Raw genomic sequence first — 26,079 nt, forward strand, 5'->3', positions numbered from 1 at the left:
TTTAGCCCTTCATGAACATGTAATTCTTTTGATGGTTAGAAAAGAATGTTTGAAAGCCAGCCTTTTTATTCTCCATGTGACCATATTCTTTGCTAGCTGTGCCATGGAACCCTTAAAAATGCTGCTATATATAAAATTAATGCAAAAAGAAGGACAATTTAGAGCTTTAGGTTTTTAAGTAGCTTTAAAATTAAGTACTGTTAATTATAGATAGAATTTAGGCAGCCTCAGCTTTACATGTGCCTTATGTTCAGTATCTGAAGAACATTGTGGTAAATTGTCTTTAAACATTTAGGAAGAAACCTGGGCCTTGAAGATAGTATAGTATAAATTCTAGAATATTTCTCTCTGTTTATACTGTGAAAATTGATTCATTACTACTGCTAGAAACAATTTATATTTTAAGAAATGTGAAATTTTCTTGTACATTTTCTTGTACATCTTTGTAATATGAGACTTTAAAGAAATAAGCAAATACACATGGTTGAATTTAATTTAAAGGTTAATGTAAAATTCCTTTTTATTACAGGGACTGATGATGTTGTAGGTCCTGAAGGCATGGAGAAATTTTGTGAAGACATTGGAGTAGAACCAGAAAATGTAAGTAGAAGCTTTTTCAAATATTTATGAAAGCTTTAATAGTGAACAATCTGATTTCTGTCATTTAACGTGTGTGATAATTCTTGGAATCTACAGTTGAGAGACTCCTAGAAAATCTGGAGGGGCCTAGAGTAGGAAAGGCTTTTCATTCATGCTTTAAATGTTCATGCTTCTTTAGGGATTCTTAATCTTTTTTATTTGTGATTAATTTTAAAACTGATAACCCTTGAAACTTTAGACATTGGCTGAAATTTTGGACATTGGCATTTCAAATAGAAATAGCTATGTCATTCTTGTTTGATTTCATATCACATTGTTTTGTATTCTTAATCTATACTTTTTCCCCCTTGAATTCCAGTAAAGGACTTCCCTCTTATAAACTCTCTTCTGTCTTAATTCAGTTTTAGCATAGTAGGAATTCCTTTGTAGGCATACATAAAGTATATATATAGGTTGTAAGGCTTGGTGGTTTTTTAATTTTTTGCTTGGTGAATCTAAATGAGCCAATGGAATTTTGAATTGCCCATAGTATTGGAAAAAACACCCTGCTTGTCTTGCATTTTGACCCGGAAAATGAGACATTAACTGTTAACCTAGTACCAACTTCTCATTTTTAAAAAATTATACACACACACACACACACACACACACACACATATTTTTTTAAGCATTTGATTTTAAAATTTTGAATTCCAGATTCTTTCCCTTCCTCCCTCATCACCCACCCTTACTGGGAAGATAGGCAATTCAGTATAGGTTGTACATGTGTAGCTACGTAAAACATTTCCATAGTGGATATATTGTGAAAGACTGACTATATTTCCCTCCATCCTATCCCACCCCCCACTTGTTCTATTCTCTACTTTGACCCTGTCCCTGTTCAAAAGTGTGTGCTTCCAATTTCCCTCCCCCACAACCTGCCCTCCCCTCCATCATCCCCCCTCTCATCCCCTTTTCCCTATTCTTCTGTAGGATGAGATACCCTATTTAGTGTATATGTCATTCCCTTCCTAAGCCAAATTCAATGAGAATAAGGTTGACTCATTCCCTTTTGCCTTCCTGTTCTTCCCTTCCATTCTAACAGTTTTCCCTTGCCTCTTCTATATGAGATAATTTACCCCATTCTGTCTCTTCCCATCTCCTCTCATTATATTCCTCTCTCACCTCTTAATTTCACCTTTTAAGTATCATCCCTTCCTATTCAATTGGTCCTGTGCCCTCTATGTATACCTGTACACATATGTACACACACACTCACATATGTATTCATATACCCATATACCCTCCTATATAGAAATATATATGTATGTATACATTTATGCTCCCTTCAACTATTTTCATACTGAGAAAAGTTTCATCAGTTACAATTATCATTTTTCCATGTAGGAATGTAAATAGTTCAACTTTGATAAGTTCCTTATGATTTCTTCTCTCCTGTTTACCTTCTCATGCTTCTCTTGCTTCTTGTATCTGAATGTCAAATTTTCTATTCAACTTTTTGTTTCTACGATATTCAGATTGTTTCTTCTTGGCTGCTTGTAATATTTTCTCCTTAATCTGGGAATTCCAGAACCTGGCTATAATATTCCTAGGAGTTTTCTTTTTAGGATCTTTTTTCAGGAGGTAATGAGTAGATTCTTTCAACCTCCTAGGACTCACACAGGGCTCGGCTCAGCTCTCAGCGTGCTGCTCTGGATCCTTCCTGCCAGCCTGCTGGGCTGCCTTCAATGGGAGATTTGTTTCCCTCTGTCATTTTGTGGGTTCTGCAGCCCTAAAATTTGTTTAGAGTCATATTTTATAGGTATTTGAGGTGGTTATGGGGGGAGCGCAGGGAGTTTTCCATCTTGGCTCTGCCCCCCCATACTTCTCATTTTATAGATGAAGAAACGGAGGCCCAGTGAGGTGACGATTTGAATTAGATCGCATAAGTACTTAAATAGCAGAAGTAGATTTTTAGCCCAGGTCTTCTGACTCCATATCCAGTGCTCTTTCTGTTATTATCCTTGCTATATTTATCTTGTTCTTGTGCTTTAAATCTATTGTACTCTTTGTCACTTAGCAGTGACCAAAAATTAATAGCATTAGTTAAATTTCTTGAAGATAATCTGTCATGACCAAATTTTTCAAGTTTTAGCTTGGTTTGCATCTAACACTACTTGTCTTGTGGTCTGTATGATATTCAAGTTAAAACACATTTTAAAAGTATCATTCACTGACTCCTATTTAATATCTTATTGAATATTTCATTATTCCATAGCTTATGGAACTGGATGTGGCAACTAGATTAGGTGTTTAAAAAATGATAATAAGAGTAAGTTAATTTCTGTGTTCTGTACACTCCTGTTTAATTTCAGGACTGGTTTTTCAACAACATAAGAACTAGTCTAGGACTTTTGATAACCATCTTCAAAACTTTGAACAAGATAGTTTCAAGAACACCACCATATGTCCATTTAAATTTAATCCAAAAGTCTGTTTCTCCTAGATATAAAATTCAGAAGACCTTAAGGATTTAGGCATCTCAGTAGGAGATAATTTCATATTCATTGCTATTTTATTTTCAACAGCAACTTTTTGAGAAGTTGGAACATTTTTTCTTGATCTAAATATTTTACCTTATGTTCAAATGAAAGTACTATTAAACAATGGAAAAAAACCCCAACAAAACCAAACCCCATCAATCCCCACCTCCCCGGCCCCCAAGCTAAACCATTTACCAGTCACCTGTATTCAAGACAGTGCCCTTTGGAGGGCTAGGATTTGAAGGCAGGTCTTAAGACAACAAATATGCTTCTCCTTCCTTTTTATCATGTTGCTTCTCTGAACACCTAGGTTACTTCTCTTTTGTGTTACTTCAATTTCTCATCTGTAAATCAAGTGAGTGGATTAAATGATCTCAAGTACATTCTGTCTGAATTTTTCTCCACCTCTTTGTGATAGAAAAAAAAAATAGATGTATGTGTGTTTTGTTTTTTATATTTGTATCTCTTTAATACTTTTTTAGGGTGGAAATGCCAGCCCACTTTTCAGTTTCCTACCCTCTTAGCATCTTCTCAGTTCTTGGTTTCAGGTCCTTTCTATTTTGGAAAATATGACAGCCAGATTTCCTCAAGCCTTGTGAATCCTGGCACTTAGAAAATTAGGTACAAATTTAGTTAAATTAAGGGTAACTGTATTATTCCCCTCCCAAAAAATTCTTCTTGAAATCAGTATTTACTGTGTCTAATTAAGCTTTTCAATTCTAAGCTTTTTATTTTGCCAATAATATTCTGTTCTTCCAGCAACAACTGCATTTTATTGATGCCATTTGTTTTTACGGCACAGCCATTCCCTTTTCCTTTAAAATCCTCTCTTATGGGAAAGAAAAAGAATTAAACAAAAACATCTAACACAGAAATCTTGTTTGGCAGTGTATATAGTATGCATTGTATATAACACTACAGTGTACAAATATGTACTGTCATAGTTCCAGAATTTTTAAGAGTTGAGGTCCCTTCCAGCTTCTCTTTTAAGATCTCTTTGAGGATGGAGAGGGAACACACCAAAACCTCTTTCAACTTCCCCATTCCACTTTTGAACAGCTGTAACTATGTTAGGTAGTTTTTGACATTAAGCCTAAATTGGCATCTTTGTAACTTGTTTTTGGTTCTGCCCTTTGAGGCTAAGGAGAACAAATCCAGTACTTGCTCCATGTGACAGTTCTTTAAATATTTGACATTAATTTATTATGTCTTCTCTGAGTCTTATTTTCTTTTGTCTTTTTTTGCATTTATTTACCATTTAATTTTTCCTCAGTTACATATAAAAACAGTTTTAAAAATTTGTCTTTAAAACTTTGAGTTCCAAATTATCTCCCTTCCTTCCTTTCCATCACCCACTCATTGAGAAGGCAAGCAATTCCATATGGGTTATATATGTGTAGTCATGTTGTGAAAGAAAACATAAACAAAAAAAACCCTCAATAAAAATAAGAAAGTGAAAAAAAACCAAATATTGCTTCAATCGATATTCAGACATCATCAGTTCTTCCTCTGGGGATGGATAGCATTTTTTATCCTAAGTCCTTCAGAGTTGTCGTGAATCATTGTATTGTAGAAAATAGCTAAGTCATTCACAACTGATCATCCCTCAGTATTGCATTAACCCATGTAAGTCTTTCTAGGTTTTTCTGAGAGCATTCTGCTCATAATTTCTTATAGTATAATAGTATTTCATCACAATTACATACCATAACTTATTCAGCCATTCCACAATTGATGTGCATCCCCTCAATTTCTAATTCTTTGCCCCCAGAAAAGAGCTGCTATAAATATTTTCGTACATATAGGTCTTTTTCCTTTTTGTTTTTTATCTCTTTGGGGATACAGATCTAGTAGGGGTATTTCTCTGTCAAGGGGAATGCATGGCTTTATAGCCCTTTGGGCATAGTTCCAGATTGATCGATAGAATGACTTAATCAATTCACAACTCCAACAGTGTAGTGCATTAATGTCTCATTTTTCCCACATCCCCTCCAACATTTGTCATTTACTTTTCTGTCCTATTATCTAATCTAATAGATATAAGATAGTACCTCAGAATTTTTTTAACTTGTATTTCTCTAGTCAGTAGTGATTTAGAATATTTTTTCATATGACTACAGATAGTTTTAATTATTTCATCTGAAAACCAATTATATCTTTTGATCATTTATTAATTGGGGAATGGCTCTTATTTTTGTAAACTTGACACAGTTCTCTATATGTTAGTGAAACTTGCTTCATTTTTTTTACAGTTACTATTGCTAACTGTATTTCTTTCCATCCTATTCCTCTTACCCCTCTGTATTCTGTTTTCTCTTTCCTTTTACCCTGTCCCTCCTCAAAAGTGTTTTGCTTCTGATTACCACTTCTCCCAATCTGCCCCCCTTTCTATCCTCCCTTTTCTATTATCTTCTTCCCTTTCTGTTTTCATGTAGGGTAAGCTACATTTCTATATGCCATTGCTTATGTATCTTACTTCCTTGTTACATGTAAAAACAATTTTTAACATTTGTTTTTTAAAACTTTAAGTTCTAAATTCTCATCCTTCCTCCTTCCCTGCCCCTCCTCATTGAGAAGGCAAGCAGAACCATGTAAGTTATACATGTGTAGTCATGCAAAGCACTTCCATTAATAGTCACGTTGTTGAAAGACTATATTTTCCTGTCCTGCCCCTCCCCCCCCACTTATTCTATTTTTTCCTTCTCCCTGTCCCTCCTCAAAAGTGTTTGCTTCTGATTACCCCCTCCTTTTATCCCTTTCTCCCCTACTTTACTGTAGGGTAAGATATATTACCATACCCAATTGAGTGTGTAATGCTATTCCCTCCTTGAACCAATTCCGATGAGAGTAAGGATTCACTCATTCCCTTTCACCTCCCTCTCCTCCTCCACTTTTAAAGCATTTTCTTGCCTCTTTTATGTGAGATAGTTTACCCCCATTCTACCTGTCCCTTTCTCCTTCTCCAGTACATTACTCTCTCACCTCTTAATTTTATTTTTAGATTCATATTCAACTCACCCTGTACCCTCTGTCTCTCTGTCTCTCTCTCTCTGTCTCTCTGTCTCTCTCTGTCTCTCTGTCTCTCTCTGTCTCTCTGTCTCTGTCTCTCTGTCTGTCTGTCTGTCTGTCTGTCTCTCTCTCTCTCTCTCTCTATATATATATATATATATTCCCTCCAACCTCCCTCATGAGTTATACAAATATCATCTTTCCATGTAGGAATGTAAACAGTTCAATTTTAATAAGTCCCTTATGATTTCTTTTTCCTGTTTACTTTTTCATGCTTCTTTTGAGTCTTGTATTTGAAAGTCAAGTTGTCTATTTATCTCTGGTCATTTCTCAAGAATGCATTAAATTCCTCTGCATCATTGAATGTCAGTTTCCCCCATCATTGATTACACTCAGTTTTTCTGGGTAGATGTTTCTTTGTTTTAACCTTAGACCTCTGGAATATCATATTCCAAGCCCTCTGATCCCTTAAGGTAAAAAAAAGCAGCTGAATCTTGTGTTATCCTGATTGTGTTTCCACAATACTTAAATTGTTTATTTCTGGCTGCTTGCAATATTTTCTCCTTGACCTGGGAACTCTGCAATTTGCCTATAATATTCCTAGGAGTTTTTTTTTTGGGGGGGGGCCTCTTTCAGGAGGTGATAAGTGGATTCTTTCCATTTCCATTTTCCCCTCTGATTCTAGAATATCAGGGGAGTTTTCTTTGATAATTTGTTGAAAGATGACGTCTAGGCTCTATTTTGATCATGGCTTTCAGGTAGTCCAATAACTTTTAAATCATCTCTCCTGGATCTTTTTTCTAGGACAGTTATTTTTCCATTGAGATATTTTGCATTTCCTTCTATTTTTTCTTTCTTTCAGTTTTGTTTTGTAATTTTTTGATTTCTCATAAATAGCTTCCATTTGTTCCATTCTAATTTTTAAAGAATTATTTTCTTCAGTGAGCTTTTGGGCTTCCTTTGCCATTCGGCCAGTTCTGCTTTTTAAGGCATTCTTCTCATTGGTTTTTTGGACTTCTTTTGCCATTTGGTCTAGTCTGTTTTTTAAGGTGTTATTTCCTTCAGCAATTTTTTGGGTCTCTTTTAGCAAGCTGTTGATTTTCTTTCATCATTCTCATTTATCTTCCCAGTTTTTCCTCTGCCTCTCTTAACTTGATTTTCAAAATCCCTTTTGAGTTCTTCCATGGCCTGAGACCAATTCATCTTTTTCTTGTAGGCTTTGGATGTAGGAACTTTGGCTTTACTGTCTTTTGAGTATATGTTTTGATCTTTCTTGTCACCAAAATAAGTTGCTATTGAGATTTTTTTCCATTTTTTTGTCATTTCCCAGCCTGTTACTTGACTTTTTAACTCTTTGTTAAGGTAGGGCTTTGCTTCCAGTGTGGAGGGTGTACTGTCCCAAGGTTTTGTTTAGCTCTTTTCAGAAATACTTCTAGGGACTTCTAAGTTTTTAGTTCTTCCAAGGTGGTGTTATCTAAGGAGAGGTGTTTACTCCTCTCCTGGCTTGTGCTCTGGTCTGTGAGTGACCACAAGCACTCTTTTCTGTCCTGGAACTGTGAGGAGGGTTCCCTCTCTCCTCCATGCCACAAGCTCTGCTCTGCAAGTGCTCTTCCTTGCCCCAGGACTGCAACCCAGATCGGAGTATGGGCAAAGCCACAGAATCCTGCCTCAGTACCAGCAAAGAGATCCCTGTAATCTCCTTCTGACCATTTGTTCGATCACCTTACTTTCTGTGGGCCAAGAGCTCCGGAAGCAGCTGCTCTTGCTGTTGCTGGGCTGCCACCATCTCTGATTCAGTCATTCCCAAGACCTTCTCATGGTTTTCTGGGGCCAGGGCTGGATTTTGCTCCTCTCTCACCCAGATCTGACAGACCTTTCCTGCTGACCTAAGTTGTCTTTGACATTTCTGGGTTGAGAAGTTTGGCAATTGCCACTGCTGCCAGTGATCCAGTTCCCTGAGGCCTGCTCTGGATTTGCTGGGGCCTGGTCTGTGCTGGCATGGTCTGCTCTGGACTGTGCTTCTCTCTCAAACCAGTGCACTAGACCTTTCCTGTTGAACTTCCAGAAATTTGTTTCATTCTGTCTTTTTGTGGGTTCTGTTGCTCTAGAATTTGTTTAGAGTCAATTTTAAAGATGTTTGGGAGAGAGCTCTGGCAAGTCCCTGCCTTTACTCCACCATCTTGACTCTGCCTCTTGATTCTGAGTAAACATCCTCAGTTCTTTCAGCTGATTTTCATAGGATTCAAGGCCATTACTGAGTTGAGCTATAACCTTCCTAATTCTGAAACCTAGCATCCTCTTTTTGTAGTTCAAGATCATATCAGCTTTTTTGGCCACCACATAACACTGCAACTCATTTACATGCCATTAATACTCCCAGATTTTTTTCAGAACAGCTGCTTTCTAATCATGCTTCCTCCACCTTAACACTTTTGAAGCTTATTTTTTGTACCAAGAACAAGACTTTACATTTATTCCTAGTGAATTTTATTTTTAGATTCAGCCCAATATGTTACATTGTCAAGTATTTTGACTGCCTTTTAGTGTGTCAGCTGTCTCTCTCAACTTTGTGTTATCTGCAAATTTGATGAGTGTATAATATCTATGCCTTTTCCAAGTCATTGATAAAAATGTTAAACTACCCAGAGACAAACAGATCCCTGGGATACTACTTCCTAGAGAACTTCTACCATGCTCATATTGAACCCTTAAAGCTACTTACTCCAGAGGTGGCCAGGTGGTACAGTGAGTAAGAGAGCACCGGCCCCAGAGTCGGAATGACCTGGGATCGAATCCGGGCTCTGATACTTAGCACAACACCCAGAACTGGCTGTGTAACCTTGAGCAAGTTACTTAACCCCAATTGCTTTAAAAAAAAGCAAACTACTTACTCCTAGGTCAGATATCCAGCTGGTTGATATCAACCTAATTACCTTATTGTCTAATTCATATTTCTCCATAAACATAGTAAGAGATAACTTTATCATAAGCTTTGCTAAAATCTAGGTAAATTATCCATAATATTTCTCTGATTTACTAGTTTAAAAATCTTGTGAAAAGGGAAATAAAGATAGTCTGATATAGTCTATCTTGATGAAGCTGTGGTGACTCTTGTAATCACTGTTTCCATAAATGTTAACTAAATATTTTTTTAATGACAAGTTCTAGAGTTTTCTGGGGACTCAAGTCAAGCTTAATATTCTTTGGTTTGGTCTTTCCCTTTTTTAAAAGCCAGGACAGTATTTGCCCTTCTACAGTCTTCTAGTATCTCTTCTGCTTGCTGTGATCTTTCAGATGTCACTAACATTGACTCATTAATCATATCTATGAATTCCTTCAGTACCTGAGAGCGTAAGTCATGTGGGTTAGGTAATTTAAATCTATAAAGGGCAACTAAGTGCTTTCTTACTTTTTCCTTATCTTGGGTATCAACTCCACATTAGTCATTTTATTTTGTCATCTCCAGCACAAGCGTTATTCCCCCTTACCACTCCAACTCCTGGCCTAGGACATGTACTGCTAGGGATGTGGTTACTTCTGGGGCCTGAATGAAGCACTGCTCCCCTGTAGATGAAAAATATTTTTATGTTCTACACTCATGAAACTGCCACCATATATTTCAAGAGTTGGTTGGGGGAGAGTTGTGTTTTTATACTTCTTTAGAACTATCTTTGTTCTTTATAATTTTGCAGCATTTACATTTGCTTCTGATTGTTTTGTGGTTCTTTCTAATCACATAATTATAATCATTGTGTAGATTGTTTTCTAGGTTTTGCTTGCCTATGTCAGTTCATGTAAGCCTTTTCATGCTTCTTTCTGTTTATTATAACAACAAAGATGACAAATAATCATCAATAATCAATGTTGGAAAGATTGTGGGAAGATAGGCACACTAGTGCATTTTTGGTAGAACTGTGAATTAGTATAATTATTTTGGAAAGCAGCTAGAGTGTATTGAACACTGGGTTATTGAGTTCTGTTATTTCTCATTCTTCTTAATCTAATCTGTTCCATTGATTTACTTCTTTATTTTTAACTGATACCAAATGGTTCTGCTTCATAATGTAGTTTGAGGTCTGAAAGTGCTGTTCATCATTCCTACTCTTTTTCATTGTTTCCTTTGACATATTAGAATTATTTTTATTTTTTGGTAGAGGATTTAAAATGTAAATTAACTTTGGTATATTGTCATTTTTATAATATTGGCATAATGTAGCAATAAGCACTGATGATTCCTCCAGGCATTTAAGTTCTTTATTTCTTTCAGTGAATCTGTATGAATGTTTTGGATGCTTTGATATGTTGATGATTTTGATACCTGTTGATACATGCTGCATCCCCATAGGCAGTGTGACTGGACTATAGGAGGGGGGTAATGTATAAAAAATCTAGAAAGATAGGATGAGACCAGGTTGAGAAGAACTTTAATGCTACAGAGGAGCTTGTTACATTTGGTTGTAGAGGTAATGGGGAGCCCCTGGAGTCCATTGAGTGAAAAGTGTGAGAAGTATGATTTGCTCTCATGGTCAGACATATGCCTTAGAGACACAGGGGAAACAAATAAGAAATTATTGCAGTAGTCAAGGCAAGGGCCTGCTCTGGGTGGAGAGAAGGGGATAATTCAAGAGTTTTGTAGAGATAGAAATAATAGGATTTGGCAACTGATTGAATAAGTGGTATAAGGTGTGGATAAGTAGTATGGCATTAGTTAGGATTTGAGGATGACATTGTGTGCCTTGCTGATTCTCTTGTCAGTAATAGGGAAGTTCAAAAGAAATGTGGGTTTTGGGAGTAAGATAATGAATTCTGTTTTGGATATATTGCATTTGAGATGTTTAGAGGCTATTAGTTAAGAATATTGAGTAGGCCATTGGTATTATGGGATTGGCCAGCTTAGGAGTCAGTGTAGGGCTAACATATAGACCTGAGATGATGAATAAAAGTTTAGAAAATAACGAGGTGACTAAGTAAGAGAAATTAGAGGGCAGAAGCTTGTAGACACCAGGATACAAACTAGTAGAGAGGGCAAAGATCGAATTAGAGAGAGAGTGGAGAGGGAAATGATGGAAGGGAGCTGGTTTTCTGGAAAAGAGGGAAGGGGATAGGAGTACCGTGTTTCCCTGATAATAAGACCTATCCCGAAAATAAGCCCTCCCTTTACTGTGTAAGATTCCTCTAAAATAAGCCCTCCCCCGAAAATAAGCCCTATTGAGATTGCTACTGTAGATTTGCTTATTGAATAAAGGTACATTTTTTTGTTCACATTTATCTGTTTATTAAAATTGCTGTCAATGTTCATTAAAATAAGCCCTCCCCTGAAAATAAGCCCTCTGGTGTTTTTCTGTCCAAAAAAATTAATAAGACAGTGTCTTATTATCGGGGAAACACGGTAAGTACATATGGAATGGGAATGACTGGGGAGAAGTACCACCTTTTCATTAGATACTAGAGTATACTAAAGGAGGAGATACTGAGTTATGATGTTAAGGGTTTGAGAGAGGAGGTGGTGAAAGGCTTTGATTTTCTTGGTAAAGCCTGAGTCAGTATCTACCACTAAGAGCACAGGGAGAGGGATTGCTAAAAGAGGTTTAAGGAGAGACGAGAGATTGAGAGATCGCTGCTGTGGGGAGTGGGAGGTAAGGAAGAAGTAAGAGAGTTGATTATTTTGTTGCAGTGATGGCACAGTTGAGATGAGATAGTATAAATTTGTAGTGGACCCAGACAGTATAGGGTGTGAGATTTCTCCCAGTTCTGCTCAGGGGCAGAAGTAGTAAGAGTAATCCCTAGGTTAGCATTTATGAAAGCATGAATGGTAATAGGACAAGGGAGAAAGGGACTTGAGAGTAGAGGACAGTGTGGATTTAAAGTGGTTCACCCAGGAGGTCAAGGTTAGAAAGAGTGGAATGTATATCGGAGCAGAGCGGATGGCCTGGGAAAGAACTGAGTGGTAGAGGGTTTTGAGGTCACACTAAAAACAAGAGTAGGTTTAAATGTTTAAGGTTTGCAAAGTGCTATATATACACTATTTCTGTTGGCTCCTTTTACCAGTTCCCATGAGGAAGATATAGTGGGTATTTTCTCTATTTTACGGAAGAGAACTTGTGAGGCTAAGTGGCTCAGTGATTTGTACATGCTTTTATATAAGTGTAGATGGTAGGATTTGAATCTAAGTCTTTCTGAATCCGAGTCCAACACCCAATCCATTACTCTGTGAAGCTGCAGTAGTGAATGAGATTGCCTAGGGGAGAGAGTAGAGAAAGAAAAGAGCCAATGACTGGGCTATTTGAGCTATCCACACTTGGTTTGTAGGAGTTGGAAGATCAACTATTGAAGGAGAGTGAGGAGTGAGAAAATGATTTGAGAAAATGTGATAGTTTGTTTATGTGTATTTACAAATAAGTCTATTTCTAACCCATTTTATAAATTATTTATCTGTTTCTCTCTATCTTTTTTCCCTGCCAGTGGAATTTTTCTCCCACCATTGTTGTTTTGGTTTCGTTCCATATTGTCTTCTCTTTGTTTCAAGAACCTCACAGGCCTGATACAGACTATTCACTCACCACCAGAGTTTGCACAGGCCATTTATCTCCATACCATTTCCCCCCACATCTGTGCACTGAAAATCATGCTTCATTGATGCTTTAAGTTGAGATATCCTGTTATCCACACTTATGTCTATTGCCCAAACTCATACTGAACTCTCTACCACTTCAGGGTTACTATTATCAGTTATGTTATTGGGGGGGGGGGGAATTAAGCTTTTTTGTTGGTTATCTTGGAACCCAGCCATTATTTTTAATGTTGTCTTCAAGGCAAAATATACTGAGTTCTAGATAGCCAACTTACAAATGAACTATGGAATATAACTTGTTCATAAATTGGGAATTATCTGTATTCTTTCCTAGATGCCCAAAACACGACTTTTGAAATGCTTGTGTTTAATGTGTCTGGTAATGCTTCTGTGGTTAGTAAGGACAGGTTTATTTATTTATTTTAGACCAAACACACAAAAAAATTATTTCCATATGTATACAGAAGAATGAAACTGTGAACCTCCATTTTGTACTGCTTTTAAAAATATGTATTGTAGGGGGTAGCTAGGTGGCACAATGAGTAAGAATGCTGGCCCCGAAGTCGGGAGGACCCGGGATCGGTTCCAGCCTCAGATACTTAACAACCACACAAAATAACTGGCTGTGCAACCTTCGGCAAGTTACTTAACCCCAATTGCTTTAAAAAAATAAAATAAAAATGTATATTGTAAAATTCCACATGTTACTTTCAAAACTGTTCTCTTGTCTGACCTGTCTGAATTTACTTCACTTTTCTGTGCCCTAAAAAGTTTTTTTCAGTAGCTCTCCTTTTTTTAAATATCGATATAGCTGACTCCATTCCCAGTTAAAAAACTGAAAGAAAACAAAAACAACCTTGTAACAGATAGACGTAGTCAAGTAAAAAGAATCCACACATTGACCATGTCCAAAAATACATGGCTCCCTCTGTACCTTGAGTCCATCACCTCTTAGGAGGGGAGTAACCTGACTCCTCATGGTCTTCTGGAGACGTGGTTAGTTATTGCATTGATTGTTGTTATTAAATTTTTCAGAGTTGTTTTTCTTTACAGTTTTATTGTACTTATTAGAAATTGTTGTGGTTCTCTTCATTTCATACTACATCAGTTCATACAAGATTCTTTGCAGTCATCTCTTGCCAGTTTTTATATTGCAATAATATACCAAAATTTATTCAGCCAATCCCCAATTGATGGATACTTCCTTAGATTCTAGGGTTTTTTTGTTTTTTGTTTCCCCAACGTCCCCTTCAGAATCAGGAAGTTTATTTTGCATGGAACTATTTCCTCCCTGGTATTATCCTCCCTTTTAGTTTACTTTGTTGAGTTGGATATATTTTCTGTGTGTGCATGTGTGGTTTTCAATACTCCTTTGTCTTTTTGGGATAGGAATGAGTCTCATCTGATTCCAGTTTCTCTTCCTCCATATTTTTATACTCTCACTCCTTGAGACACTAGTTATTTCTTTTATTCTACCTTCGCTTTCCTCAGAAGAGAAGCAAGCTAACACCAAGACCTCATTTTTTCTTATCTAACCCCCTCAATTCTTTGAAGACATATTTCTTAAGGGATACCTCTTTGTTATCATCTTGGCATTACAACATCATTCAGGACCTTCCAGGCACTCATATCAGTTTACTTACTTATCAGTTCACTTGTGTTTGAATTTCAAAGTTCATACTGAGCTCTGATCTTCTTATCAGATAAACTTGAAAGTCTTCTTCCTTTGAAGTTCCACTTTTTTCCTTCTCGGTTTGTGTTCACCTTTGCAGGATAAATTATTCTTGGTTCTAAACTTTTTTTCTTTTGTCTTTTGAAATATTGTTTTCCAAGATTTTTTTTCTTAGTAGAAGTTTCCAGATTTTCCCTGAGCTGTATTCTTTGGTACTTGAATACTTCTTTCTGGATGCCCACAGTGTTTTTTATTTGAAATGGGAACTTTGTATTTTAACTATGATATTCTGGGACTTTAACTTCTGCTTTTTCCTTCAGAAAGTTATTTTGGTCTTCAGTTTTATTTTATGATGATAGCTTAAATACTGGTCAGGCTTTTTTTTTATTATGATTTTCAGGGAGTCCAGTGATGCTTAATTTATCTAACTCCTTGACCTGTTTTCTAAGTCAAAAATTTTTTGTATTAAATAATGTTTTTTAAAAATTTTCAATCATTTGATTTTGTTCTAATATTTCTTGTTGTCTCGTGGAGTCATTGATTTCTGTTTGTCCTATTCTAGTTTTTAGGGAGTCAGCTATTAGGTAATGTTTACTTCTTTCTCTTCTTTCATTTATTCTCCTTACATTTCTTTCCTCAAGAGCTTTTATTTTGTTTCTTAAATCTCTTGCTTCATTTCTTTTAGATATTCATGTGTAGTCCTTGTGGAATATTAATTTATTTTTCTTTTAAATGGAAAGCTATTAGGGAGTTGCTTTTCCCTTCTTTTGGGTACTCTTTTAAAGTACAGTAATTTTTTACATTAGTCTTTGTCTCTTTGCTTTGTTCATATCCCTAGCTTTAGTTCTTGAATTGGGGCATTGTCCAAAGGCCAGACTCTGCCCATTAATGTACTTTGGAGGAAGGTGGTCATTCCTGATTGGGCTTATCCTGGGTCAACTGGTTTTTGCATTAGCTTTCTCCTGGGGTTAGGCCCTCCTGAATCTGTAAGCTCTAGGGATCTTCAGGGCCCCTTTTGAAGTCTCACGATAGGATACCACAGACCTTGGAACTCTAGAGGGTAATGGTTGAGGACATGCTATATTCCTGCTGGGAACTGGTCACTTTCATTCACTGGAACTTCCAAGGTCCCCATAGTAGATTTTTTACAGTTACTGTTAGCTTTCTTAGGGGTTCTCTCTTCTTGCTGCCTCTGGATAGAGAATTCTTTAGACTACATTTGTCTCTACACCATCACTGGTTGTACTGGGAGGCTACAAACTTCTTTGCAGGTTCTGATTTTCCTGGTGGCCCCCTTTCATACTGCTTTTTGGCTCTAGATTGACTTTTTGTGTAGTTCTGGGTGGAAAAAGTTAATGTAGTATCTCATCGAATTTCTTGATTGTTATTTGGCTTAGCATGAATTTCAGGTTTTTGTTGGAATTGATGTGAAGAGCTGGGCAAGCCTGCCTCCATTCAGGTAGCCATCTTAGCCAGAAGTCTAAGGCTTTTTTGTTAAAAGTTGCTCTGTTCGTTTTTCAGTGGTCCCATAAACGGAAGGGTTTGGCAAGATATACTTTAGAAACTAAATTCCCAAAATTTATTGCCTTACAACTTTTGTTCTTTTTTTAAACAGGTGGTCATGCTTGTGCTAGCTTGGAAATTGGATGCACAGAACATGGGTTATTTTACATTACAGGAATGGTTAAAAGGAATGACATCTCTGCAGTAAGTATTTTTATTGTTATTTTAGGGAACAACAATTACCTAAATTTAGTATGTGTATGCACACCCTTGTGTATATAAATTTTGTTTCTGCTTTGGGAAGTTTACTAAGTTACATTTCAGCTAATATACATTAATATCTAACATTCTGAATGTTGAATAGTAGAGGTGCAGTGAACAACTAGGAATTCTCACAAAACTACAATTTTTAGTACAAACAATTGTACTTTTGAATGGAAAGTTATTAGGAAGTTGCTTTTCCCTTCTTTTGAGTACTCTTTTAAAGTACAGTAATTATTTACATTAGTCGGCATCTCTTTGGTTTGTTCATATAATGTTCATAAATTGTTAGTACAAACAATACCTAAATATTAATCCCTTCTTTAACAAGTGACTGTATGGTATCCATTTGAAAACCCACATTAATGGAGGGAACCTATTAACTCTCAAGGCAACCCATTGTAATTTTGAACCACTTAATTAGGAAATTTCTCCTTACATGGAACCCAAATCTGACCATGAAACTTTCATGGCTTTCTCCTAGTTTTGCTCACTGAGACCAACCAAAACTGTTTACATGACATTCTAGAAGACATAACAAGACTTAAAGTGGCTTTTATGAATTCCTTGCTCCCCTTTATCTGGGCAAAACATTCGATGCTTCAATTTATCCTTCCCTGAAAGAGTTTTTAGTGCTCTCACCAGCCTGATTGGCTTCTTGAATGTATTCATTCCAGTTTATTTATATTCTTCCTAAAATATGGTACCTTTAGCCAAACCCAATTGTCCCAGAGGTGGTATGACTGTAACTTTTAACCTTCCCTGATTCTAGAAACTATGACTCTTTTCATTCAGTCTGTGAGCATGTTATGTTAACTTTTTTTACTTCTATCACACTTTAAACTCATGTTGAACTTGAAATTCACTAAAACTTTTGAATAGTAGTAGGTCTTGATGATTCAGTAGTGTACTTATTATTTAATTCCTTACAACTTAGAATGATTTCTATTTCTCTTCCCTTTAATTATGGATTTTATATGCACATATATATGTATATGTGTGCATATACACATATAGTCTTTTTACTTTAAAAATGAGATTAATAATGGTTTGTTTTTTTACTATATTTAGATATAAATTTTACTTTATAGTAATTTTTACTTTATTAAAAATTTATTTAAAGTAATTTACTTTATAGTAATTTTTACTATATTTAGATATAAATTTTGAAATTTAATCATTTAACATCCAATGTTAGTAGTTCCATTCATTAAGCACAATACTGTGTAGGTGACACTGGGCTAGGCATTGACCATAGGCAGAAATGAAACAGCCCCTGCTCTCAGGAAAAATTCACAACAATTAAAGAGTAAACAAAAGAAATTATTAGAAACCTTTTTTTGGCCACAGAACTTATAACTTAAAGAAAATAGATAAATACTTAAAAAAATATTAACAAAAGAAAAATAACTGTTTCAGTAACACTATATCAGAAAAAGAAAATGAACAAACTATAAATGACCTCCCAAAGGGAAAAAACTAAACAAACTCCAGTTCCAGGATGGATTTAGAAACATTTAGAGGTGTCAAAAGCATTCATAGAACATTTCATTCTAATTGCAATAATAGGAAAATAAGTCACCCTTCCAATCTCTGTGATACAAATATGATCTTATATCTAAACCAGGGACAGACAAAATAGAGAAATGAATCTATAGACCAGTACCCCAGTGAACATTTATGCAAGAATTTTAAATAAAATGTTAGCAAGTAGGCTACAGCAGCATATTCAAAAGATTACATCCTATGTACAGGTTGAGTTTGTAGCCAAAATGTATGGTTGCTTCAACGTAAGGAAAATTATAATAACACTATATTAATCATGTAATAAAAACCACATGAGTATATCAGTAGATACTGAAAAGACTTTTGACAAAATCCCAAATCCATTTCAGTTAAAACCCTGTAAGTATAAGAATGAATAGACTTTATCTTGATAATATACTAAGTAATAACTATCTAAAATCAAGGGTAAATATTATATGTAATGCAGAAAAGTTGAAAATGTTTCTAATTCAATGAAAGGTAAAGCAAGGATGCCTATTATTACCACTCCTATTAACATAGTTCTAGAAATGCTCTCTATAGTAATAAGAAAGAAAGAGAATTCCTGGGAATATTTATAGCAAAGAAGAAATAAAATTATGCCTTTTTGTAAATTATATGATGATGTATGAAACCTCCCTAAAATCAATTAAAAAGTTAATCGAAACAATAAATTAAACTTATAGGATATAAAAAACATTCATATAAAGCCATCAGCATTTCTTTATATTATCCACAAAATTCAGCAGGAAGAGCTAAAAAGAGAATTTCCATTCAAAATAGCTACAGAAAGTATAAAATATTTGGGAGAATATCTACCAACATACATATGCAATGTGATAGAACCAATGTTTCCAGATGCAACTTCCTTCAGCCCCAATTTCTTCTTCCCTCATGGGGCCTCATTGCTCCAGATTTTCTGATGGTAGCTTTCTTGTGAAAAGGATATTACAAAGTCCCATCCATGTACAGTCTGGGCCTCTCAGACTTAGTGGATATCTGAGACCATAAGAGTTGTCCTGATGAACAGACAGAATTCAGAAAAATCTGGAAAGACTTCTACAAGTTCTCGCTGAGTGAAGTGAGCAGAACCAGGAGAACACTGTACACAGTAACAGTCACATTGTGCCATGACTAACTTTGATAGACTTAATCACCTCTTAGCAATGCAAGGATCTAAAGACAACTCCAGAAGACTTATGATGGAAAATGCTATCCACATCCAGAGAGAGAACTATGGAGTATGAATGCAGATTGAAGCATATTATTTGCTTTCTTTTTTTTCCTTTCTTGTGTTTTCTCTCATTCATTCTAACTTTACAACATGACTAACATGAAAATGTTTAATAAGAATGTATATGTAGAGCCTTTATTAGATTGCATGCTGTCTCGGGGAAAGGGAAAGGGGGGAGGCAGAGAATATTTTAAACTCAAAAGCTTATGGAAGTGATTGCTGAAAACTTAGATTAAATAAATTAATTTTTTAAAAATAACAAAAAAAGAGTTGCCCTATCCTGATGACAATGACCAGATGTGTTTCCAGATGGAAATAAGGACTGTGTCTGGAGGGTGTAAGTGCCACTGTATCCTTGTTGTATATTTTTACTGTGCTAGGGCAAAGTAAACTACTATTAAATATTTAATGATGAAGAAATACATAAAAATTCTGATGGCTTTATGTGAATGTATTTTATATCCTATAAGTTTGTTGAATTTATTGTTTCAATTAATATTTTAATTGATTTTAGAGAGGTTTCATAACAAAACATTATATAATTTAGTTTCTTCTTTGCTATTTTTTTGGTGAGTTCCTCATCCATCATTTCATCCCAGCATCAAATCTGAACCAAAAAGGTACTTGTATTAGAACTGCACCTTCAGCATGTGGAAATTATATAGATTTAAATATTAAAAACTACAGAAATAAAGACAGACAAATAATTGGAGAAAGGATTATTTAGTAATTGAATGAGCTATGTCAATCCTAATGAAAATGACAAAACTACTGAAATTAATTTGGTCTTATTGTTCTATACTAGTGAATTACCAAAGAATCATTTTGTAAAGCTTGAAAAAATAATAAGTTAATTCACATGGAAGAACAAAGGGTCAAAATCTTAAAGGGGAGATAATGGTGCTAAAAATGGGGAAAGTAAGACTAGCTATACCAAATCTGAAGTTATACTGCAAATCAGTAATTATCAGGATGATTTGAGAGTGGTTAAATATTTAAGGTTAGTCAGTGGAATGTTTAAATACCCAGTGTAAATAAGGAAGCAAACACACTAGCATTATTATTGGTATAAAGACTCATTATTTGACAAAAACTTTTTTAAAAAACTAGAAAGCAATCAGGCAGTTGTAGACCATCTCATATTGTATGCCAAGTTAAAGTTCAGAGGGATACATAACTTAGACATAAAAGGTAACATCATAAGTAAATTAGTAGAAGAAGGAAGAAATTACCTTTAAGATCTCTGGATGAGGATGGTGGGGTGGGAGGTGAGTTCATGACTAAATGAGTGATGGAGTCTCACAGGAAAGAAAAGACTCTTTTGATTATATATAGTTAGTAAGTTTTTCACAAAACTAATGGAGTTAAAATTAGAAGGGAACCAGGAGACTGGGGGAAAAAATCTTCTCATATCCAGGATAGGTAAGTAATTTACTCAGATGTGTAAGTCTAAGGAGCTATTCCACAATAGATAAATGGTCAGTGAATTTGAACAGGCATTTTTCAAAGGAAGAAATCCAAGCTTCTAACCATTTATGAAAAAATTCCTCCAAACTGCTAAAAATGAGAGAAACACAAATTTAAAGCCATTCTAAGATTCTACCTCGCATTAGATTGGCAAAAATGAAAAAACATTGGAGGGGCTGAGGGGAAAATGGGCATTCTATTGCATGTTTGTGTATCTGAATTGATTCAGCCATTCTGGAAAGTAATTTGGAACTGTGCCCCAAAAGTTAAGAGAAACTATGAACTGTGCAAAATCTTGTTGCCAACTTGTGTTTGTCATCTTTGTCTCCCTGTTCTTCTCCGAGATTTATGACTTGCTCTTTGAACAAAGTAGGGGAGAGTTTTATTACAGACCTGCTTTTCTCCAAAGCTATCAAGCCAGGATACTGAATAAAAATCAAACCATGTTTTTTCTAACAAAAACATCTTCTATTTTTCAAAATACTAAGTATGTTTTGAACTTAGCAGTGTTTCATCCACAGAAGGCAAAAATGTGACATAAGCAGTGTCTACAGTCTAACTTAACCTTCTGTGAAGTTTGGAGTCAGTGAAAGGGCTGCACTTGAGGACCTAGAGGAACACATGTGGTCTCAAGGCCATAGGTTCCCCATCCCCAGTCTGTTACTTTACAAATTTACATATACATCTTTTTTTTTGTCTAAAATTTTATTTTAGACTCAAACACCAGAACACAAATATAGAATAGAGAAACAAAAACATCATGAACTTAAGTACAAAGTTAGAAAGAAAAAAAAGCATGTTTACATATCAGAACATAAGAGAAGATTCAAAATATGTCACTAAATTTTCATTTCAAGAAAGTCTATATGATAAATAATGCTTCTTGTGTTAAGAATTGCCCATCTTTTCTTTGCTTCCTTGTGAGTTTTCTTTTGTTCTCTGCTGTGTATTTTTTTACTTTGTTCTTTTTTCCTTTCCCCCCAGAAGGCCACAACAAAGTTTAGATATGTTTCTCTATAGCTATAGTTTTTCTGTACACACACACACATATACACACATACATGTATATATATACATACACATATTACATAGATAAATATATATGTAGACATATACTTTCACAAACTTATTCTACTCCTGATCTTTTTTTATGTATGTGCATATCTTTTGTTTTCTATCCCTCCTGCCTCCTCTACTTTACTTCTACCCATTACTTTGCCCTCCTATGACTTGCCTGTCCCCCTCCTCCCATTCCCATTAATCTTTTTTTTTTTGGTCTTTTGGAGGGCAATTGGGGTTAAGTAACTTGCCCAAGGTTACACGGCTAGTTTTTTGCGTGTGTGTGTGGGTATTAAGTGTCTGAGGCTGGAACCGAACTTGGGTCCTCCTGACTCCAGGGCCGGCGCTTTTACTCACTGTGCTACCTAGCTTCCCCTAAAGATTAAAGGAAACTTTGGTCATGTTTTTCTTTTTTTTTTCTTTTTTTTCCTTTTTTTTTTTCTTGGCTTTTTGGAGGGCAGTTGGGGTTAAGTGACTTGCCCAAGTGTCTGAGGCTGAGTTTGAACTCAGGTCCTCCTGACTCTAGGGCATGTGCTCTATTCACTGCGCCACCTAGCTGCCCCATCATTCCCATTAATCTAAACAACCTTCTACACCCCTGTTTTACCTAATCCCTCACCTTCCCCTCTAAAGATCCCTCCCTTTTCCTCCCCCCCATGACTCTACTGTTTTCTTTCCTCTGAATTTAGAAGACTTTTATACTCTTACAAATATATGTATTGTTCCCTCTTAAACCCATTCCTGATTAAAGTAGATAACCAGAATTACCAGCCCTCCTCCCCCATCTAACTCCTATCTATCAATTTTTCCTCTTACCTCATTTGTATAAAATAATTACTCTTTTAAGCTGTACCCAAATGGTTGTACTTTTTAAATTCATATCATACTCAGGTTTACCCCAATCTTTTTTTAAGAGCAACCCAATTATGGTAAGAATCTTAGGCATACATTTTACACATATAAAAAGTAAACAGTCTGTCCTTATGTATCCCTTATAATCAGTCTTTGTTATATGCCTTATATTTCTCTTGGTTCTTTTTTATGTCAAATCTTCTGTTGAGTTCAGGATTTTTTTTTTTAAACAAAGTTTTGAAAGTTTGAGGATTTATGAAATGTCCATTTTTTTTTCATTCAGGATAATACTTTGCAGGGTATGATATTTTTGGCCAGAGCCCCAATATTTTGTTCTTTGATATGTTGTGTTCCAAGACCTGTGATAGTTTAATATTTCAGCTACTAGGTCTTATGTAATTCTAATTGTGGCACCATCATATTTAAATTATTTTAATCTTGATACTTTTAGTATTTTTTCCTTGAGTTGGGGGTTTCAGAATTTGACTATGATGTTCCTATGAGTTTTCCTCAATTGCTTTTAAATGGTGATTGATGGATTTTTTCTATTTCTACTTTCTCCCCCTTGTTCTAATGCTTCAGGATAATTTTCTTTAATTATTTCTTGTATTGTTGTATCAAAATTCTTTTTTTTATCATAACTTTAAGTTAGTCCAGTTATTTTTATATTTCTCTTCTTGATCTATTCTCCAAATCTGTTGTTTTTCTTTTTTCTTTTTTTTTTTTTTTTTGGCTTTTTTGGAGGGCAATTGGGGTGACTTGCCCAAGGTCACACGGCTAGTTTTTGTGTTAAGCATCTGAGGCCAGATTTGAACTCAGGTCCTCCTGACTCCAGGGCTGGTGCTCTGTTCACTGTGCCACCTAGCCGCTCCTGTTATATTTCTTATAAGATGTTTCACTTTCTCTTCTATTTTTTAATTATTCATATTTTGTTTAATCCATTTCTTGATCCCTTATAATTTCATAGGCTTCCCCTTGCCCAGTTCTACTTTTCAAGCCACCATTTTCTTCCTTAAGATTCCGGATCTCCTTTTCTAATTGGTTGATTTTCCTTTCATACCTTTCTTGTTTTTCTCGGATTACTCTTTTTTGTTTGTTTGTTTTTCCTCCAGCTCTGTCATTTGATTTTTAAAGTCTTTTTTAAGATCTTCTATGAATTCTTTTTGGGCAGGTGTCCATTTTACCCTCGTTGGGGGCTTCTTTACTTCAGTATCCTCCTCTGAAGACGAACCCTGGCCATCTCTATTCCCATAATAGCTTTCTATGGTTGGATTCTTTCTCCTTTACCTGTGCATTTTTTGTGGTAATAGCTTAATTTTTTAAATCACCTCTAGCCCTGGGGAATGGGGGATGGTGCTTCTTGCCCCAGATCTTTAGTCCACCCCTCTAGTCTGAAACCAAAGCCAAACCTCCAACCTCCTGTAAGTGCCCGCAGCCAAGGACTGCTTATGCACTCACTGGATATGTGCTGGTTCCTTCTTGCCTTGCGGCTTTTCTCAGCACAGCTGGGTCTGGCATTCTTTGTTGGCAGAGGTTCCCTCAGTCTTCCTAGGAGTTTCAACTCCCCTCACTAAAAGTTCCGCTGGGGATAAAAGTTCTGGCTGGGGCTGAGGCAGCCTCTCAAACCAACTAACCCCAGGACTTGCTGCTTGCTATTAAAACAGAACCTAGCTTGGAGGTGTTTACTCTTCACTGGGACCAAACCTCAACCTGAGATTTTTCTTCCTATTTTCTCAAATTGTCCCAGAAGGACCCTGGTTATGCCCCTATTCTTATTTATCTCCAACCACACTTTGTTCACCCTAAGTTGCTATTTTAACTCTTTTGGGGGGGGGGGTGGAATCTTGAGGGCTTGGAATTTTCTGACCTACTCATCCGTCTTCCCAGAATCCTGTCCCATATAGTCTCTTACACAAAATATGTATGTGAATTTTTGGGGGGGGGAACGGGGTGCTTAGTAGGTGGAAAATAGCCCTAATGGCAAAATTAGCACAAAAACAGTTGAGTGAAAGAAGCAAAAGGGAATTTCTGAAGTATCTTTTTAAAAAATTACTACGATTATCAGTATAGCATCTGATTGTGAACACTTTTGGGAATGCAGAAAGTCTTACTCATTGAGCCAAAAAATGAAAACAAGCAAATCACTACCTGGTTGCTGTTCATGAGGAAAGGTAATAGCAACCAATCCTGTCAGAACTGGGGTAGCTCCTGTTTTTGCTTCTCTGGGGCTTCTAAATTAAAATTTGCCCTCAGTTACAGGAGGAAGGATGGGAAGAATCTGATCCCATGAATCATAGAATAAAATTAAAGTAGATAAGAATTTTGAACAGTTAAATGCGCCCTTTCCCCAGTTTTCATAGCTTGAATAAAGTTATAGGCTTGACCCTTTAACTCCACTAAGAAGGTAGAACCATTTTGTCTAGTACCTGTTGCTTCTTATTTCTGGGAAATTTTGCATTACTGAAACCAAGTAACATCTTTTGGACTGGTAGGTAATGATGACCAGAATAAGTGTAATCACATTTCATTAAGATGATTCTGAAAAATTTAAAATAATTTATTTTAAATTTATTTAAAATGTAAATTAAAATTATAAGTTAAATAGCAAAATTCATTGCTCTGGGACACAAGATATCTTGTTTAATCATTTTCAGTCATGTTCGAGTCTTCCAACATCCCATTTGGGGTTTTCTTGGTAAAGATACTGGAGTGGTTTGCCATTTCCTTCTCCAGCTCATTTTTACAGATAAGAAGACTTAGGCAAACAGGGTTAAGTGACTTGCCCAGGGTCACAAAGTTAGTAAGTGTCTGAGGCCAGATTTGAACTCAAGTATTCCTGACTTCAGACCCAGTGCTCTATCCACTGTGATAGTCATCTAGCACTTTTTTTTCTGCTTTTTGGAGGGCAATTGGGGTTAAGTGACTTGCCCAGGGTCACATGGCTAGTAAGTGTTAAGTGTCTGAGGCCAGATTTGAACTCAGGTCCTCCTGACTCTGGGGCTGGTGCTCTATTCACTGCGCCACCTAGCGGCCCCTACCACTTAATTTTTAAAGTAAATTTCCTTTTTGGAAAACAAACACTTAAAAAGCTAATAAGCAAATAATATTTCTCTAAGTTTAGAGTATTCTAATCCCCCCCAAAAAAACACCAAGCCTAAGACCCCAATAAAAGAAAAGCAGTAATAATTCTTAAAAATCTGAAGGAAAATTCCTGAAATAATTCTCTAATTTTTCCATCTGTTCTTTAAAGTGAGATAGGGAATTTTTTTTTAATTTCGCTTCAAGTCCTGCTCCAGTCACCATTCTTTTATCTAAGAAATTAAAACTAACTATATTTTTTTCCTCCAGCTGGGAAATATTTTCTCTACTTTTTCTGAGTAGCTTAGGGCACTGCATAAACAATGCAAATAGAATTTTGAGTATGTTAGAAGGTGTAGATCTCAATTCATTGAATAGAAAAATTGAAGCCCAGAGCAGTTGTTATGCTATAGGGACAGTTGGTTCATACCAGCTTGTATGATAGAGTTGTACCAGTTTGACACTCTGTCTACTATAAAATCATGCTATTTGTTTTTTAAGATTGTTTTTTGGTGCTTTATGATCATTTTCTAAAAGCACTTAGTGTATTGATAGTAAAATATAAAATTTTAATTCCATACTCTGAATTTTTTTCTATTATTGTATTAAATTATTTTTATTTTTATATCAAATCAAATGATTTATTAACTTCTGGTTTGCATCATTCATTTCCGCCAGATTTTGAGTTGCAAATTTTCTCCCTGCT

General features: G+C 35.7%; 1 protein-coding gene across 5 annotated transcripts in view; it reads left to right on the top strand.

The window, feature by feature from the left end:
* DCUN1D4 (defective in cullin neddylation 1 domain containing 4) overlaps positions 1 to 26,079 on the top strand; it is a 108,454-nt gene that overhangs the window by 57,726 nt on the left and 24,649 nt on the right. For all 5 annotated transcript variants that reach the window (XM_069105213.1, XM_069105215.1, XM_069105216.1 and 2 more), the window contains 2 exons: positions 530 to 600; positions 15,990 to 16,081. In XM_069105213.1, the coding sequence (XP_068961314.1) occupies positions 530 to 600; positions 15,990 to 16,081 (163 nt within the window). The remainder of the gene's footprint in view (positions 1 to 529; positions 601 to 15,989; positions 16,082 to 26,079) is intronic.

Source organism: Petaurus breviceps, unplaced genomic scaffold (assembly GCF_028583685.1).
Source record: "Petaurus breviceps papuanus isolate PSGF00001 unplaced genomic scaffold, PetGlider_PUasm1.0 76, whole genome shotgun sequence".
In the NCBI taxonomy this organism is placed as follows: Eukaryota; Metazoa; Chordata; class Mammalia; order Diprotodontia; family Petauridae; genus Petaurus; species Petaurus breviceps.